The sequence below is a fragment of the Carlito syrichta genome, unplaced genomic scaffold, assembly GCF_000164805.1.
Source record: "Carlito syrichta isolate Samal-C Ts95f unplaced genomic scaffold, Tarsius_syrichta-2.0.1 Scaffold304557, whole genome shotgun sequence".
In the NCBI taxonomy this organism is placed as follows: Eukaryota; Metazoa; Chordata; class Mammalia; order Primates; family Tarsiidae; genus Carlito; species Carlito syrichta.
In genome coordinates, this window is record NW_007248653.1 from 184203 (window position 1) to 200777 (window position 16575).

The 16575-nt window shown below is 45.4% G+C and overlaps 1 protein-coding gene across 4 annotated transcripts in view; it reads right to left on the reverse strand.

Annotated features, from left to right (window-relative positions):
- SORBS1 (sorbin and SH3 domain containing 1) overlaps nt 1-16575 on the reverse strand; it is a 274935-nt gene that overhangs the window by 145145 nt on the left and 113215 nt on the right. For all 4 annotated transcript variants that reach the window (XM_021713460.1, XM_021713459.1, XM_021713457.1 and 1 more), the window contains exons 3-4: nt 3698-3752; nt 47-115 (exon numbers count right to left, since the gene is read on the reverse strand). In XM_021713460.1, the coding sequence (XP_021569135.1) occupies nt 47-115; nt 3698-3707 (79 nt within the window). In that variant the 5' untranslated portion in view covers nt 3708-3752. The remainder of the gene's footprint in view (nt 1-46; nt 116-3697; nt 3753-16575) is intronic.

Genomic DNA, 16575 nt, shown 5'->3' on the forward strand with positions numbered 1-16575 from the left:
GAAATGCTTCCTGGTACCAAGCCAGGCTTCTCTCCAAGGGCCTTACCTTTGTCTTGCCCATCGCTGCCAGGTGCCAAGCCGTTCACCACAGCCTTGGAGGCGCCAACGTCCCATTCTGGAAGAAGGAAAAAGAGCACGTGGCTTGTGACTGTGCCTCCCGGCACTTACGGAGTCCTGCGTGGCATGAGGTGCTGGGGACAGAGTCAAGAAACAGCAAAGGGGCCCTGCTCTGCCAGATATTTTCAGACCTCTTGGCCTTGGTTTCCTCAGCCATGAGTACCTTCTCTTCTCTTCTCCTCTCTTCCTACCTTGTAGAAACTCCCCACATCCTTGAAGCTACCCTCAGATGTCATCCTAGGTGTCGGCTGGGACTTTCCTGAATTCTGCTCAGCTACCTACACTGGGACCCTCCCTGCCCCCCAGAGGCCTAAGCCCACTCAGTTCCCCACCTCAGAACAGATAGAGGCAGGCTGGGAAAGACGGGCGGGCAGACCCTGTCACCCTAGGACACGTGGTCTGTACGCTCAGAGGGACCCCGCAGCCAAGAACCAGCCAAGCTACAAGCATAATTCTGAGTAGCTGTGGCTTTTAAACATCCATCGGCTGGATCTGAGGATCTGTGCTTAGCATTCCATAACCAGCACCTCATTTCAGCCTTAAGACCCTGACCTCTGGAGCTGGGAGTCAGGAAGACCCAGTAGATAGGTAAGAACATCGAGGCAGACAGGATGCCAGGCCTGCCCAAGATCACTAGGCTGAGATTTGCACTCTGGTCTGCCCCATCTCACCACCCATCTCTCTCCCCAAATGGGATAAGCATCTCGGTTTCCATATACATTTGTTCGATTTCGCCAAATGCTGGTAATGAAGCCCGGTCCCAAACCCCAGTAGCTCATTAGGCTAAGACTCCAAAAGGGTAGCTGCCTACGACACGCTGCACTGACAGCCAGCCTGGATGTTGCGGGAGGCTGGATGAGGGGCCATGGCCCCGCCCCACCCGGCAGCCTGGACTTTCCCTGTGCTGGCCCCACACCCACCTACAGAGGACGGCTAATTCTCCCAGATGTCTTGCCTCCCTTGAACTCTCATTTCTGGGATGGGTGGAAGGAGGGCGTTAACCAGAAGGTCAGAAATCCAAGTGAACGAATCCCATCACCCACTGTTCCTTTTCTGACTATCCCCTCCCAGTGCACCTGCCCTGGTTACTTCCAGGGCTGGAGGCCTTGCTTCCGGCCCCCCTAAGCTAGCATTGCGGCACCCTCTGAGCTACCGTCAGGCCCAGCCCATGTTCTCTCATTCTTCTTCTTTTAGTTAAATAGTGTAACTAAACTTGGAGACATTTTGAAAGAGGATTTAAAAATCAATAATTCTGTCGCCTCCAACTCTAAAGCTCTGCACCGCCAAGTGTCATCTAAGTTTGACTGAGGAACACTACACGGCAGCTAGGTAATCCCATACGAATTACTAACCCCTCGGGGCCTCAGTTTCCCAGTCTACATAATGGGGGTGGTAAACTATGCCCAGCTGTGGGGGTTTGCCAGGAGAAAGAAACAATGCAGGGAACACGACTCCCTCGGTGACTGGAAGCCCGGCCCAAACTTGGAATAAAAATAGCACATCACCCTCATGCTTCTCTTTCTACCAATTATTAAAACAAGCATTTCCCAGTAGTCACTTTCCTCCTAATGATCAATTTTAACAGCGGCACAATATTCCATCAAATAAACACGCATGATGGGTTTACTCATCCCCTACCTTCATGCGGGTGGTGTTTCTGTTTCATTCAAATTCAACCAGAATTCCCAAGAGTGGGATTATCAGATCAAAGGGTCCAGAATTTTTGGACTCTTCTTAGGCAATTTCTCCTTCCAGCATCCACCTGAGAGAGATGCTGGGAGGAGACCCTGGGCGTTTTCACATCCTTCCTCTCCTTCCAGACCCTCCCTTCCTCCTCAGGTCTTATTAATCCCAGGAGGGGTAACACCAGTTTAGGTTCATTCTGACTCTAGAAAAGCAAAAATCGTCTTGCAGAGCAAAAGTTAAAAAAAAAAAAGCCATGGTCTATTTGAAGTGATAGCAAAAGCAAAAAGCCAAACAGACAACACAAAAATGAGCTACAAAGCAAGAACTACTAGCAAGTTCACCTGGAGGGGGACCATGCCCAGCCTCTTCACACAAAGCAAAAGCCTCAGAGCATCTTGGACGAGCCAAGCCCCTCTCTTTGCAGGAGGGACTCTGAGCTGGCAACAGTCAGAATCCAGGAACAGAGCACTTGCCGTGTCCTGGACAGAGTCCAGCACTTTGAAAGCTCTGCCTCTCTTCATCCTCACCCGAATCCCAGTGAATTGGTGCTGTTATGATGTCAGTTTTGTAGAGGAGACGGCAGGGAAGGGTCCACCACAAGCCCAAGGCCACACAATCAGTACAGGACATGACCAGGGTGTGACCCTGAGCTGTTCCACCTGGAGCTCCCCTGGGTCCTAACCACGCACCATCCAGCTTGGAACTTGGTGCAAAGGGTACTGTGTGCCAGTAAATGGAACAGGCTTGTTTTGAGTCCACAGGGGTCTCTGACAACACTCTTGAAACAGTGCAGGATCAGGAAACCCTGAATGAGGACTCCACGGTCACCCCCGCCCCAGCTTCTCCCCCTGCAGGTTCCAAGAGGCTGCCGGGTATGCTCAGTCGCCAAGATGGGTCTTCATCTCCAGATGGGAACTTCTCTGCCTCCAATTCTGGGCTGGAAAGTGGACAGCTCTTGGCTGCACCTTGAACAGGGATCTGTTCCCATCTCTGTCTTCCCGTGTTTCCCACCCCAGCTCAAAGCTAAACATATCCCAGATTGGTTCTTTGCTTAGGGTCTGAATTTTACTACCAAAGACAAAGCAAATTGGAGGCATTAGATTAGCTCACACCCTGGGGTAACTGTGGCCAATCTGCTTTTGCTGCAGTTGCTCAGATGAAGGAATGTCACAGAGGTGTACACACACATAAGCATTCATCACAGTGTATACTAAAATACCTGCAGCGTGTTGCTGTTTATTCCAGTGAAGGGGAAGGGAACTAGTGTCAAGATTAGGACACACTGCATGAATACGGCACAGGTCTTCTAATGGGAGGCACTCAAAAATCATTAACAATGGAGGTGATGATGGTGACCGTGACGCTTTATGACAAAGCTCTGGCGCTCACCCAGGTTTCACAAAGTAAAAAACAAAATGCCACGGGGGCCTTCAGAGTATGTGGTAGATCCGGGGAAACTGCCTGGTGGGGAGGTCTGACAACAGAAAGACGGGGTTTATTTTTTTTCTTTCTTTCTCTTTTAATTTTTTATTTTAAAGATGTGGGGTACAATTCAGGGTTAGGTATACAGATGTTCATTATGCAGATACCCTTGTTGATGAGGTGTGTCGCCCCTCCCCCGGGAGATTCCCACTACTGCCAATTCTTTTCTTAAAGTCATTACGATAATTGTTCAAGGTCCGCTTATGAGTGAGAAGATGTGATACTCGGTTCTTTGTTTCTGCGATACATCACTCAGTATTAGAGACTCTAAATTCATCCAGGTTGCTGTCAAGTTCATTATTGTGTCCTTTTTTATGGCTGCGTCATATTCCATTGTGTGTATGTACCACATTTTCTTTATGCAGTCCTCTTTTGATGGGTAGCACGGATGACGGAGTTTAAAATGACTTACCAGAGCTCATGGTGGAGGCAGGATGAGTCTTCCACAACTGGGGCTCTCAACTGTTCTGCAGAAAAACAAACGCACAAAGGAATTGATAAGCGGCCAGGCCACCATAAGTCCCGCCGGTCAGTATTCAAAATGCAACTGCTGTGGCCTTTGATACAACTGAGCTCAACCAGGAGCCACAGGGTCAGGCGTCTGGTTCACGGCCACCGATATGCTATTGTGACCTTGGGGACATCCCTCAACCTCCTTGGTCTCAGCTTTGTCGCCCACACTTGGTGTCGGTATTACTCAAGATCTCTTCCAGCCAGTATTCCGTTTACAGCCTCCAGTTACAAGAAAGCACATGGTTTAAGGAGAGAATAAAGGAAGGGGAAAAAACACATTTTAGGAGAAAGAAGGATGACAACACTAACTGATTATCAGAAGTGAACAAGAATAGAGAATGCTGACAAACAGCTTTCTGAGCGCAAGGAAATATTCTACATGCTTTAAATAAAGTAATGCATTTATTCTCACAATAGCCCTATGAGGTAAGCACTAAGATCATGTCAGTTCACACAGATAAGGAAACTGAGGCACAGAGAGAGGTAAAGCAGCTTTTCTGCAGCAGTGAAGAGGCTGACACGAACCCAGACAGCCTGACTCACTGGCCCAAGTTCATCTGGAGGTGAAGACCAATCAATCACCAATGTTCAAATGAATAATCTTTAGACTCGGAAGGGTTTCAAACCAAGGAAAGTGTACATTGCATCAGCAATGCCTTAACATGTATCCAGAAGGTCTTTTGTTGAGTTATAATTTGCATACAACCAAACAGATCCATTTTGATTGTAGAATTTGGTGAGTTTTGACAAATACATGCACATCCTATAACCAGTAGCACAATGACAATATCAACATTCTGTAACCTCAAAAAGTTCCCCTGTGCCCCCCAAAAGTTCCATCATGCCTCTCGCTAGCCAAGTGCCTTCCCAAGTCCCGCCAAACCACTGAGGCTCTCTGTCACTATGGATATGCCTTTTCTAGGGCCCTACTTAAATGGTATCGTAGTATATTTACTCTTTTGTGCCTGGTTTCTCTGGCTCAGAATGACACTTTAAGAAAGTAACTGGCTATACACATACAGGTCAATATCTGGACCGTTTTGTTCCATTGAGCTGTCTTTATCTAATAACGGACTGTTTTGATCACTATAGAATTATATAGTCTTGAAATCAGGTAATGTGGGTCTTCCAACTTGACCTTTTTTTTTTTTTTTTTTAATCATTTTGGCTATTTCAGACCCTCTGCATTTTCATGGGAAGTTCAAAACCACCTTATCAATTTCTACTTAAAAAAAAGTCTGTTGGAATTTTGATTAGGATTGTGTTGAGCGGATAGTTCTATCTGGGGAAAACTAACATTTGAACAACAGTGAGTCTTCCAGTTCACGAGTATGGCCTGTCTCCTTCTACCCACGTCTTCTTTAATTTCTCTTGGCAACGTTTTCTAGTTTTCAAAGCACAGGTCTTGCACATACTTCGAAAAGCAAGGTCTTTCTGAACACGTCTGAAGGTCACACGATCTGAAAAGTAGGTCCTCAGGACATGCAGGACCTTGATATTTAAAGTGTGATCTGCAAACTGGCAGTACTGGCATTAGTTGAGAGCCAATTAAAAATGCAGAAACTCAGACTCCATGCTATACCTACTGAATCAGAATCTGCATTTTAACAAGATCCCAGGTGCACCTACTGCACTTTAAAGCGTAAGAGTCAATGTTGGAGAATCATGAATTCTGTAATAGGGTTGTCAAGATACAGAGATATGGTGTGAGGGTCTGCATAAGGAGACATGCTTTAGTTTCCTTTTTAAAACAGTTGAAGTTGGCTGGACATGGTGACTCATGCCTGTCCCAGCACTCTGGGAGGCCAAGGTGGGAGGATCACTTGAGGCCAGGAGTTTGACACTAGCCTGGGCAACATAGTAATACCCCATCTCTACAAAAAATAATATAAAAAATTAGCCAGGTATGGTGGCATGTGCCTATAGTCCCACCTACTCAGAAGGCTGAGGCAGGAGGATTACCTGAGTCCAGGCGTTCGAGGCTGCAGTGAGCTATGATTGTGTCAACGCGCTCCAGCCCAGGCAACAGAGTAAGACTCGGTTAACAACAACAACAAAAAAGTTGAGTTGGGCACTGATTTCCTTTCTGGGTAGTTGCTTTGCTCACTGTCCTTGGAACTGACAGAGTAGAAGGCCAGGGATAAAAAGAAAATCATTCTAAGTCCTCTTCTGCAGCCCACATCGGCAGTCACTCTGCCTCTGTCACTGTCAAACACATGACCTTCAAATGCTCCCTCTGGTTGTTCTCTAAGTTGTAGAAACATTTGTTCTTTCTGTGAAGGAACACAAGACCTGCTGTTATCCGCATCCTCCCATGTTTTCCCACCCTAGCTTTTGTGATGCCTCAGTTTACCCCCCAGGACTAAAAGGGCTACTGCGATATCATCCAAATGTTTTAATCTTACAAATAATTTTCATGATAAATGTTATGGTAAGGTTTTAGTTCCTCAATTTTTTTTTTTTTTTTTTTTTAGTTGGAGTCTCACTCTGTCGCCCAGACTGGAGTGCAGTGGCCGTTCCTGGCCACTGCAGCCTCGCCTGCTGGGCTCCGGCAGTCCTTCCGCCTCAGCCTTCCGAGTAGCCGGAATTATAGGCGCGCATTACCACGCCCGGCTGATTTTTTTGATTTATTGTAGAGATGAGGTCTCGCTACCCAGGAGGGTCTCAAACCCGCGGGCTCAGGCAATCCACTCACCTCAGCCTCCCAAAGGGGCGGGATTACAGGCTGAGCCACCGAGCCCGGCTAGTTCCTCAATTTTTAAAGCATGATTAAAGAAATCTTTCAGATTCTACTATTTTTCTCCCTTTACAGTGCTTTCTAACCTCTAGATGCATGAATAACATGTACACAGTTGTAAACATAATATCTGGACAGCTTTGTGTGGTAATTTTTAAGTTAAATATTTCAAGAACATTTTTCTGGGTTTCTACACCGTCCGCATATCCATCATTTTAATGGCTGTGTAATATTTCATTGTAACACTCTATAATCCAGTTACCAGCTACCTCTGTATAGCTTAGTTTAATTCATCTTAATTCTAAAAATGAGTACAAAGCACACAGCATTCTTAGGCTGAAGAAGAACTGAATAGAGATGTCTTATGAACCAGACAAAAAGGATGCTTCAACTCAAACATGATGAGTAATCACTGTCGGATGTGGATAGCCCTTTGCATATTTTATACTCCTCAATAAAGTATAAACTACTAACGTCTAAGTGTCAGCCCCATCCTTACTTTCAAACTGACCTGAAGTAGACATGGTCAGAGATAATATTCAGAATGCTTGGCCAAGTGTGGTGGCTCACACCTGTAATCCCAACACTTTGGGAAGCCACAGTGGGGGGGGATCGTTTGAGGCCAGGAGTTTGAGACAAGCCTGGACAATATAGTGAGACCTCATCTCCACACACTCAAAAAATTAACCAAGCACACTGGTACGTACCTGTAATCCCTACTACTCAAGCCCAGGAGTTGGAGGTTACAGTGAGCTATGATCACACCACTGCATTCTAGCTTAGGTGACAGAGCAAGATCTTGTCTCTAAAATAAGTCAGTAAGTAAGTAAACAGATGGATAAATACACTTAACCATCACTTTGCCATAAGTGTCCAGCAACTGGAGTAGATGCCAGCTGTAGCACTCGCTGGGAAGCCCTTGCCTGTGCCTGGTATTAACCACTTAGTGGCTGGATAGGGGAAGGAGAATGGATCCAGGGTGGTTTTAAAATATGTCAATATTTTACGAGCTAGAATGACAATAGTAGATGACAATGACAGTGCACAGGTGGGTGACAGCTCTGCACACAAGAACTTTTTGGGTAGTAGGTTCCGTGATGTGCTCTCACTTGGTGATTGTTTGAATCCGCAGCAGGTGACATAAACAAGCAGGGACAGTTTAAAATAAAATTAAAACTGCAGCAGGTTGGCAGTGGCAGACATGCCAAGGACCATGCCCAGTCCCCAGGCCTCACCGGTGGTGGCAACAGCAGCCAAAACCTAATCCAGACTATTCCAGGGCCTGATTCTGGCTCTGATTCCAGCCCACTCAGCCCCCTGCAATCCCTGCCCCCATTCAGAGGGCCGTTCTCCAACTTTCCATAAACCCCGCGAATGACCCAGGACCTTGCCAATAAATCCCTTTTGAGTTTGCGTTCACTAGAGGTGGTTTCTGGTTATTTGCAACCCAGAAGCCTTGACCAGCAGGAACTGGCAGGGAGGCGTACCAGAGATTTTATTAGAAGAGGGGAATCTTTATGCCCCTCTCCCGAGGTGAGACCAGCCAGGTCTGAATCCCTACTGGTTTATCAGATGATTTTGTCTCTACCACCTGAAGAACCCGGGCTAAGGCCATGTCCAGGAAACTCCATGAACTAAGCCTGGTCAGAAGAATGCCAAAGCTTTGAAAATCATAATCTAGTCCCTGCTGTGTATTCAGAGATAACACAGTCTATTACAATCAAATGTAGAATTTGGGAGCTTATTTTACATAAAAGCCCCTGACACTTAATATTTATTTTAAAACGAAGCTGGAAAGAGCTTGACTTGGTTGAGTACACGATGGCACGTCTTTGGAATGCCTCTCCCTTAAGTCCCCTCCAAAGGAGCCAGGCACCTTTGGGTAAAAGCAAAAAAGATGGACAGTGCCATCTAGTGCTCAAATGAGACAACGTCAAGGGGGCAGTTGTTCCCTTGGCGGGTTATGGTGTCAAAGTCCAGGTGGGTCAGTGAGGGTCAAGCCGCCATTCCACACCATGGACCAGTCAAGCCGCAGTTTCACACCATGGTCCCTACCGTATTTGGTCTAAGCACCAAAGCACCAACTCAGACGTTCCACCAGGGGAACAAGATGTGAAGTAGACAGAGCTGTTAAGAATGCTTCTGGATCCTGAACGGTTCTGAGTGGTCCCTCCCTAATTCCACAACCCTAGAATCCTAAGATAAGTTTTGATGACACAGAGTGAATAATTACTAAAAAGCGAGAGTTACAGTCAGGCTTCCAGTGGAAACAGGATCAACCTAACTAAATATGGGTTGTTTACTGGGGAAGGAATGAAGATCCTTATATGGAGAGTTTGGGGATATAAGACGAGGGAGAGGCTGGTTCGTCTGTATGAATGAATTCGAGGTCCAGCAAAGGTTATCAGAAGAGAATGAATCTTGGGTTAAACCTCCCACCCAGCATGCTCAAGCTTGTTCTACACACGATGGTGTTTCACCTCCATGGCTGCCCCATCCCCAAAACTGGATGGTCAATTTCTGGAAAGGAAGGACCACCTCATTCTCAGCATTGTGCACGCAGTGGGTGCTCAGTCATGGACTCTGCCCTTGACTGTATTTAGTCTTCAGAACCAAACTCTGGGGTCTTATCTTCAAGATCACCAAGACCCTCCTTAACTCCACTGTTGCTGCTTAAAAGGAAGGCAGCTCCCCACTTGGACAAAACACTGCTAATATTTTTTATTTAAAATCCACTCTGGGCTGGGCATGGTAGCTCATGCCTGTAATCCCAGCACTTTGGGAGACAGAAGAGAGAGGACTGTCTGAGCCCAGGGGTTTGAGACCAGCCTGGGCAACTTGGTGAGACCTTGTCTCTACAAAAAAAATTAAAAATAAAAAAATAGCCGGGCATGGTGGCATACACCTGTAGTTCCAGCTACTTGGAAGGCTGAGGTGGAAGGATCTCCCATGCCCAGCAGGTTAAGGCTGCAGTGGCCATGAACGTGCCACTGCACTCCAGCCTGGATGACAAGAGTAAGACTATGACTCAAAAAAAAAAAAAAAATCCAATCTGGGACTTCATTTTTATACTTTTGCAGCTATTTCCAATGACTTGAAAAGAACAGCAACAGCTCACAAGGCCCCAGAAAAAGTGCTTGGCTGTCTTTCTTTGTACTTTTGCTGATGCACAGCAACAGTCACGTTCCTCTAATTCTTCAACGGCTCCCTCTCGTCTCAGTCTCCATTAATGTCATTTCTCTCTACATTATTGGAGAGGGTGCAGAAGGCACTTCAGAAAGCCAGAAAGGATAAACACAGAGTTGCTGATACTTCCTTTCAAGGGGAAGAAATGGGGATCAACTTGACCCTGACATTGGTGTAGAATCCCATGACACAGCTGGGGGCTCAGAACACAACATGCTCGAGGTTTCTGTGAAAAGACCAATGTTCCTGGAGAGGGAGTGCTAGGAAAACACACCAGAGAGGCCATCCTCCATGGCCTCCCATTTCCTCCTGGAGTCCCTCCAACTCAGTTTCCGTTCTAACCAATTATCTGAAATGGCCTTTAGAAAGTTTTCCAGTGCTCATGCATGGCCAAGTCCAATGGTTTCTGAACTGGTCAGAGCCTCACTGATCTCCCTGTTGTGCTCAAAACAGTTAACTCCTTCCTCCTCCCCACAGACACCTTCTGGTCCTGATTTCTAAGCATCACTGCGAGCTGACTGACACTGGGCCATGAGGATTCTCCTAGAATGGAACCGCTGCAGTTCTCCTACGAGTTTATGAGCTAGACAGTCATGAGCTATGAGCTGGTCCTTATTCCTTTCCAACTACATGCTTACTCCCTTGCGGGTTTCATCTGGAACAGGAGAACCAGAACGATCCATGGAGGTCACCAGCTTGTGTCTCTATGGTTCCTCCAACCGTGTTGAAGGAGGTTCCATGATGCCATCCTGCCACTGCTCAGGCACCCCTATATACTCTCTGCCTTTTTCTTCCACCTGGGTCAAATTTCCATGCGGAAAAAAAATCCACGGGGTCCTCTAAGCTCAGGGGGGTTGATTGGGCAGTATGTGGGTGGGATGGGGGGAGGTTGCAGAGGTAGGGGAAGAGATAGCCAAGCTCGCAGGAATGAATACCACGTTTAAAATGCAGGCCTAAGGACACATTTCAAACAGCATTTCTTAAGCACCTATTGTGCATCCAGGACAGCGCTCAGACCCGACAAGATTAACTCCACTGCTGTCTTCAAGGCCACCACAGTGTTGCAGGGTGACAGACTCATCCCATTTAAATATAATATGATGGAAGGTCAAATGCAGTGGCTCATGCTTGTAATCCCATCACTTTGGGAGGCCAGGGTGAGAGGATGGCTTGAGCCTAGGAGTTCGAGACCAGCCTGGGCAACATAGTGAGACCTCATCTCTACAAAATAGCAAAATTAGCCAGGTGTGGTAGCATGCGCCTGTAGTCCTAGGTACTTAGGAGACTGAGGCAGGAAGATCACTTGAGCCCAGGAGGCTGAGGTTGTGGCAAGCTGTGACTGTGCCACTGCACTCACTCCAGCCTGGGCGACAGAGTGAGACCCTGTCTCCAAAACACACACACACACACACACACACACACACACACACACACACACACACAATAATTATAATAATAATAACACTAATAATACAATGAGATAACCCTTCAGCTAGCAATCTGGCCTAAGTGTGAAGGAGTGCAGAAAGAAAAGGAATAAATTCTATAGGAGAGAGAGAATCAAGGAATAAATAAGTCTGAAACATTTTTCATTCAGTGACATACCTTCTAAAATCACCTCAAATGTCACACTTTTGGAGATACTGATCTAAAAATGCAAGTCCAAATGTAGTGTGCCATAGGCCCTGCAGGACCACGTCCCAGTTACTGTTCCAGCCTCATCTCCTTCATGTACTCCAGTAAGTCCCAAATTCCACATGCACCACACTTGCAAAGGCTCCCGAACCTTGACAAAACTTCCCACATCCAAGCCTTTCATCTCATGGCTGGTTCCCACTAATGCCGTTTCTCTTTTTTTTTGAGTTGGAGTCTCACTCTGTAGCCCCGACTGGAGTGCAGGGGCAAGTTCCTGGCCACTGCAGCCTCGACTTGCTGGATTCGGGCGATCCTTCCGCCTCAGTCTTCCAAGTAGCCACAGGCGTGCGCTACCACGCCTGGCTAAATTTTTGATTTATTGTAGAGATGAGTTCTTGCCAAGTTGCCCAGGTGGGCCTCGAACCCACAGGCTCAGGCATTCCACTCACCTCGGCCTCCCAAAGCACTGGGATTACAGGCTGAGCCACTGAGCCCAGCCCCTTTCTCTTACCTTTCCAAAATTTAAGGCCAATCTCAAAGCCAGGTGCACTGGCCCAACAAAACCAAAGACTTTATTTTCATCTAGTTCTGTTTCAATTCCTGTTAAAAGTCATAGAGATGGGGAACGGGTTTTTGTTTGTTTGTTTGTTTGTTTAGAGACAGAGTCTCCTTCTGTCATCCAGGCTGGGATACAGTGGCGCAATCATAGCTCACTGCAGCCTCAAACTCTTGGGCTCAAATGATTCTCTTGCCTCAGCCTCCTGAGTAGCTGGGACTACAGACACATACCACCATGTGTGACTAATTGTTTCACATTTTTTTTTAGTACAGAGAGCATCTTACTCTGTTTTCTAGGCTGGTCTCGAACTCCTGTTCTCAAGCGATACTCCTGCCTCAGTCTCCCAAAGTGCTGGGATTACAGGTGTAAACCACCATGCCTGGCGGGAAATTCATTTTAATAAGATCTATTTATGGTCACAGAATTCAGAAAGCCCATGCCTAAGATTCCACTAAAATAATCAGACTCTCATTCCAGGTCCATGCTAGAGAAGAGTCAGATTTTGAGCCAGAATATTAACCACCAATAAATCTGCCATCATTTTCTACCTTTTGTACTTGAGTGGAGCTGTTAAACAAACATACAAAGTTTATTTCTGCCAAGAAGCAAAATGCAGCCCCCAGACAGGTCCAAGTCTTATCAATGTAATATTATTTGAGCTTCCAACAACAGAATTTAGGAGCTAGTTGATAATCATACATTATAATGTCTATGTATTAAAATGCATGGCATGCAGGAACCATAACAGCAAAGGTCAACATCCTTAGCTTACAGTATAATCATATTATCATAGTATTCACCAAGAAAAACATTTTGAAGGCATTAAGAAATAATTCCCAGGAGAGAAAATGCAAACAATAAACAATTCTATGAGAAAATGTTTTTAACCTCACCAGTTTAAAAAAGATTAAAATAAGGACTAGTCATTTTTGCCCATTTCTTACATTAGTTCACACATTTTTGGAGGGGGGGCGGGTTGGAGTCTCACTCCGTCGCCCAGGCTGGAGCAGAGTGGTATTCTCACAGCCACCCCAGCGTCTACCTGCTGGGTTCCAGCAATCCTTCCGCCTCAGCCTTCCAAGTCTTCACACGTTTTAAAAACCGAATACTCAACGTGGTTTTTTCCTACACAGCCAGTGACACTAAATTGTTACAGTATCTTTAGCACACATCACAAGTTATACACCTCAGACCCTTTGTGCTTTAGGAAATCCAGTCCAAAGAAAGAACTTTAAGTGACACCAAAGGTATCCATCCAGAGATGTTTACCATCGCTTTATTAATAGTAGTGAAAAGCCTAGAAACACTCAGGTGTTCAATAACAGAGGGACAAATAATTACCTGACCACACATCCACTGGGGGAATTGCTGACCAGTTTTGAGATCAATAGTGCTGTAGCCCACACAACACGTGAAAAGACTTCTCCTCAAAAGATTAGGTAATTAAAGCAGGGTGCAGGTCTGTGTGACACTTGTGATCATAATTATAAAAACAAAACGCATAGGGCGCAGCGGTTCATACCTGTAAACTCATCACTTTGGGAGGCGGGGGTGAGAGGACTGCTTGAGCCCAAGAGTTCAAGGCTAGCCTAGGCAACTCAGTGAGACCTCATTTCTACAATAAATTTTTAAAAATTAGCTGGGTATGGTGGCACATGCCTATAGGTCTAGCTACTTAGAAGGCTGAGGTGGAAGGATTGCTTGAGCCCAGCAGGTTGAGGCTGCAGTGGCCATGAGTGTGCCATTGCACTCCAGCCTGGGCAAAACAAAAAAGCAAAACACATGCATGTATTTGAAAGGAAATATGCCCAAATTCTAGTATTGACTACAGCAGCACAGAATTAGATAACTTTTTTTTTTCTTTTCTATTTTCCAAACTGCTTATAATGTGGTTATAACGCATTTCTTTTTCACTGAAAAGTAATTGTTTTTTAACTCATACTTGGCATTTGGTGTGCAATTGTGCAATCTTTAGAACTTTCAAGAAAAAAATTCTAGGAGCCAAGCTAACAGATGCCACTGACCATCGTGTCTGTTAGAATGTGGCAGCACCACACCACGCAATCTTCCGCAGAACTTGTGGAATTGCAACATTAATCATCAGTGATTGCTTTTATTTAATGAAGCCAAGTTCCTCCCATGAAGTCCCTTATGAGGATAAGCGGGGCAAAAAACTCACTCAAATGCTCAGCCAGATTGCCTAAAGAAGCAATCGTACCAAAACATGTTATCCTAAAATAGTCAGCAGGGGCTACCAGGTGACAACACACATCGCACCCCCATGGCTCCCAGGCCCATTCCTCCTGCCAATTCCTGCTTCTAACTCGACTTCGTGGCATTCCAGAGCCCTGAGCTCCTTCCCAAACTCTTTATATGTAGCACTCTGGGCTCACAAAGTTTCTTAAACATGCATTGTTAACCAAGAAAAGTCTTAGATGCAAAAACTGGCCCCTTCGTGTTTCCCAAATATGGCTGTGTCTGCAGTACCCAAAAAAAGCTGTCTAATTGTGGCATCCAGTATATCTGGAACCCTCCACTTAGACAATCCAGATTATTCAAAATAGGGCAGAGTCCCAAATTCATTAGGAAAAGCAAGACATTTTAGCTCTGCTTCAACTGTAAACACATAACCTCAACATAGTCAAGGCAAGCCCTGCGTAGAGACACCGCCTTCCTTCCAAAGTGGTCACTACAGAGCGTCTACCTGTCAAGATAGCATGAACGAAAGCATTTTGAACTCTCAGGGGAACCAAGGGGGTCATAAGTTACACACAAGTAAATGTGTGTGGCTAAAAAAAATCTGGAAAAGCTCAAAAGGGATCTGTCTGAGTTGAGAATGGGAAAGAAGGGTGGGCCTGATACGGCGGAGAGGTGTCCGCTCTTACAGACAGCCCACAGTTCCCTCTCGACTACTCTTTTCAACCACAAAGTCCCTAAGGCAATGCATTTACCACATCATATATTACACAGACATCTGCAATACAGGCCCATGGCGTGCTCAGGAATCAGGGAACAGAGGCTCCATTCAGCAGAAAGACTTTGGGTCTTTTGCAAATACATAACTTAAATACCTCGATTCATGATACTGGCGTAGTCAGGAACTGCTTGTTTTCCTTAAGAAGTTTTGAATGTATTCATTTCGCTGAATGTATGCTAACCTACCAGAAAGCCAGTATGAAACACTGAAAACATTATCTTTTCTGAGAAAACCTCTCTTCCCAGTGGCATTTGTTTAATAACCCAGGTGGAATACACAGATACGGGCCCAGAATCAGTAATCCCCAAACTCAGGCTGCGGAGAACACAGGCCACATCAGATCTCTCGTGCCTAAATGTGGTAATTGTAAGACCTTGGCTCCCATTAGTGAATTATCTTCCATTAGTTACTTTTCTCTACTCTCTGCATTTTCTTTTGCCCTCATTTTAGGCAATTTTTGAACACATCGGGTAGAAGAGCTGCATCCAAGCATTTGAGAATGTAGTGCAAATTTCTTTTTTTTTTTTTCAGTTGGAGTCTCATTCTGTCACCTAGCATCCACCTGCTGGGCTCAGATGATCCTTCTGCCTCAGCCTTCTAAGTAGCTGGAACTGTAGGCACATGCACCATGCCCAGCTTTTTATATTTTTTTTATTGTAGAGATGAGGTCTCACCAACTTGCCCAGGCTGGTCTCGAACCCCTGAGCTCAGGCAATCCTCTCACCTCTGCTTCCCAAAGTGCTGGGATTACAAGCTTGAGCCACTGTATCCGGCCATAGTGCAAATTTCTTAAAAAATGGATTTTCTTCAAGATAAAACCACTAAAACATTCAATATAGTACCAAGCTCACATCAAATAGTCAATAAAAGTTTTTTTTTTTTCTTAATCTATGTTGTTGGCTGGGCATGGTAGCACACACTTGTAATCCCAGCACTTTGGAAGGCGGAGGCAGGAGGGTCGCTTGAGGCCAGGAGTCTGAGACCAGCCTGGGCAACACAGAAAGACTCTGTTTCAATTATTTACAAAAGTCTGTGTTGTCTCCCAGACTACCTGGAAATAGGTTAGCATCTATTATATATTTATATATTAATATCTAAACATTTATATGTGTGTTGATATTTATACACACACATATATAAACACAAACACAACACTTATCTATATTACAGGATTAGGAGGACCCTAGCTCAGCTGGTATATGGTTACACGCTGACTCCAGTCGCTGTGTGTGCTTGGTAGCTGCAGGAACACGACAACAATAAGCCAGAGTCAGAAGAACTAAGTCTGAATACAAACCGTGCCTGTTGGGAAATCCCTTAAGCTTCAGTTTACTCACCCACAAAAGCGAATTAATAATGCCTACTTTCATAAGTTGTTCTTAAGATTACATTTAAAAGTGCAGTTGACCTTGAACAAACAGGCATTTAAATTGTGTGGTCCACTTATAGGTGGATTTTTTCCAACTAAACTTGGGTTGAAAATACAGCATTTGTGAGATGTAGAACCACATACACAGAGGGCCAAGGTTTCCTATACATGGGATCTCTGGGGGCCCACTGTGGGAGTTGAGTGTATGCTGATTTGGATATATGGGGTCATAGAACCAATCACTCTCATATACTGAGGTTTGATTGTATACACGATACATTGTAAATTGCTGTGTTGTCAAGGAAAAGTTTTCT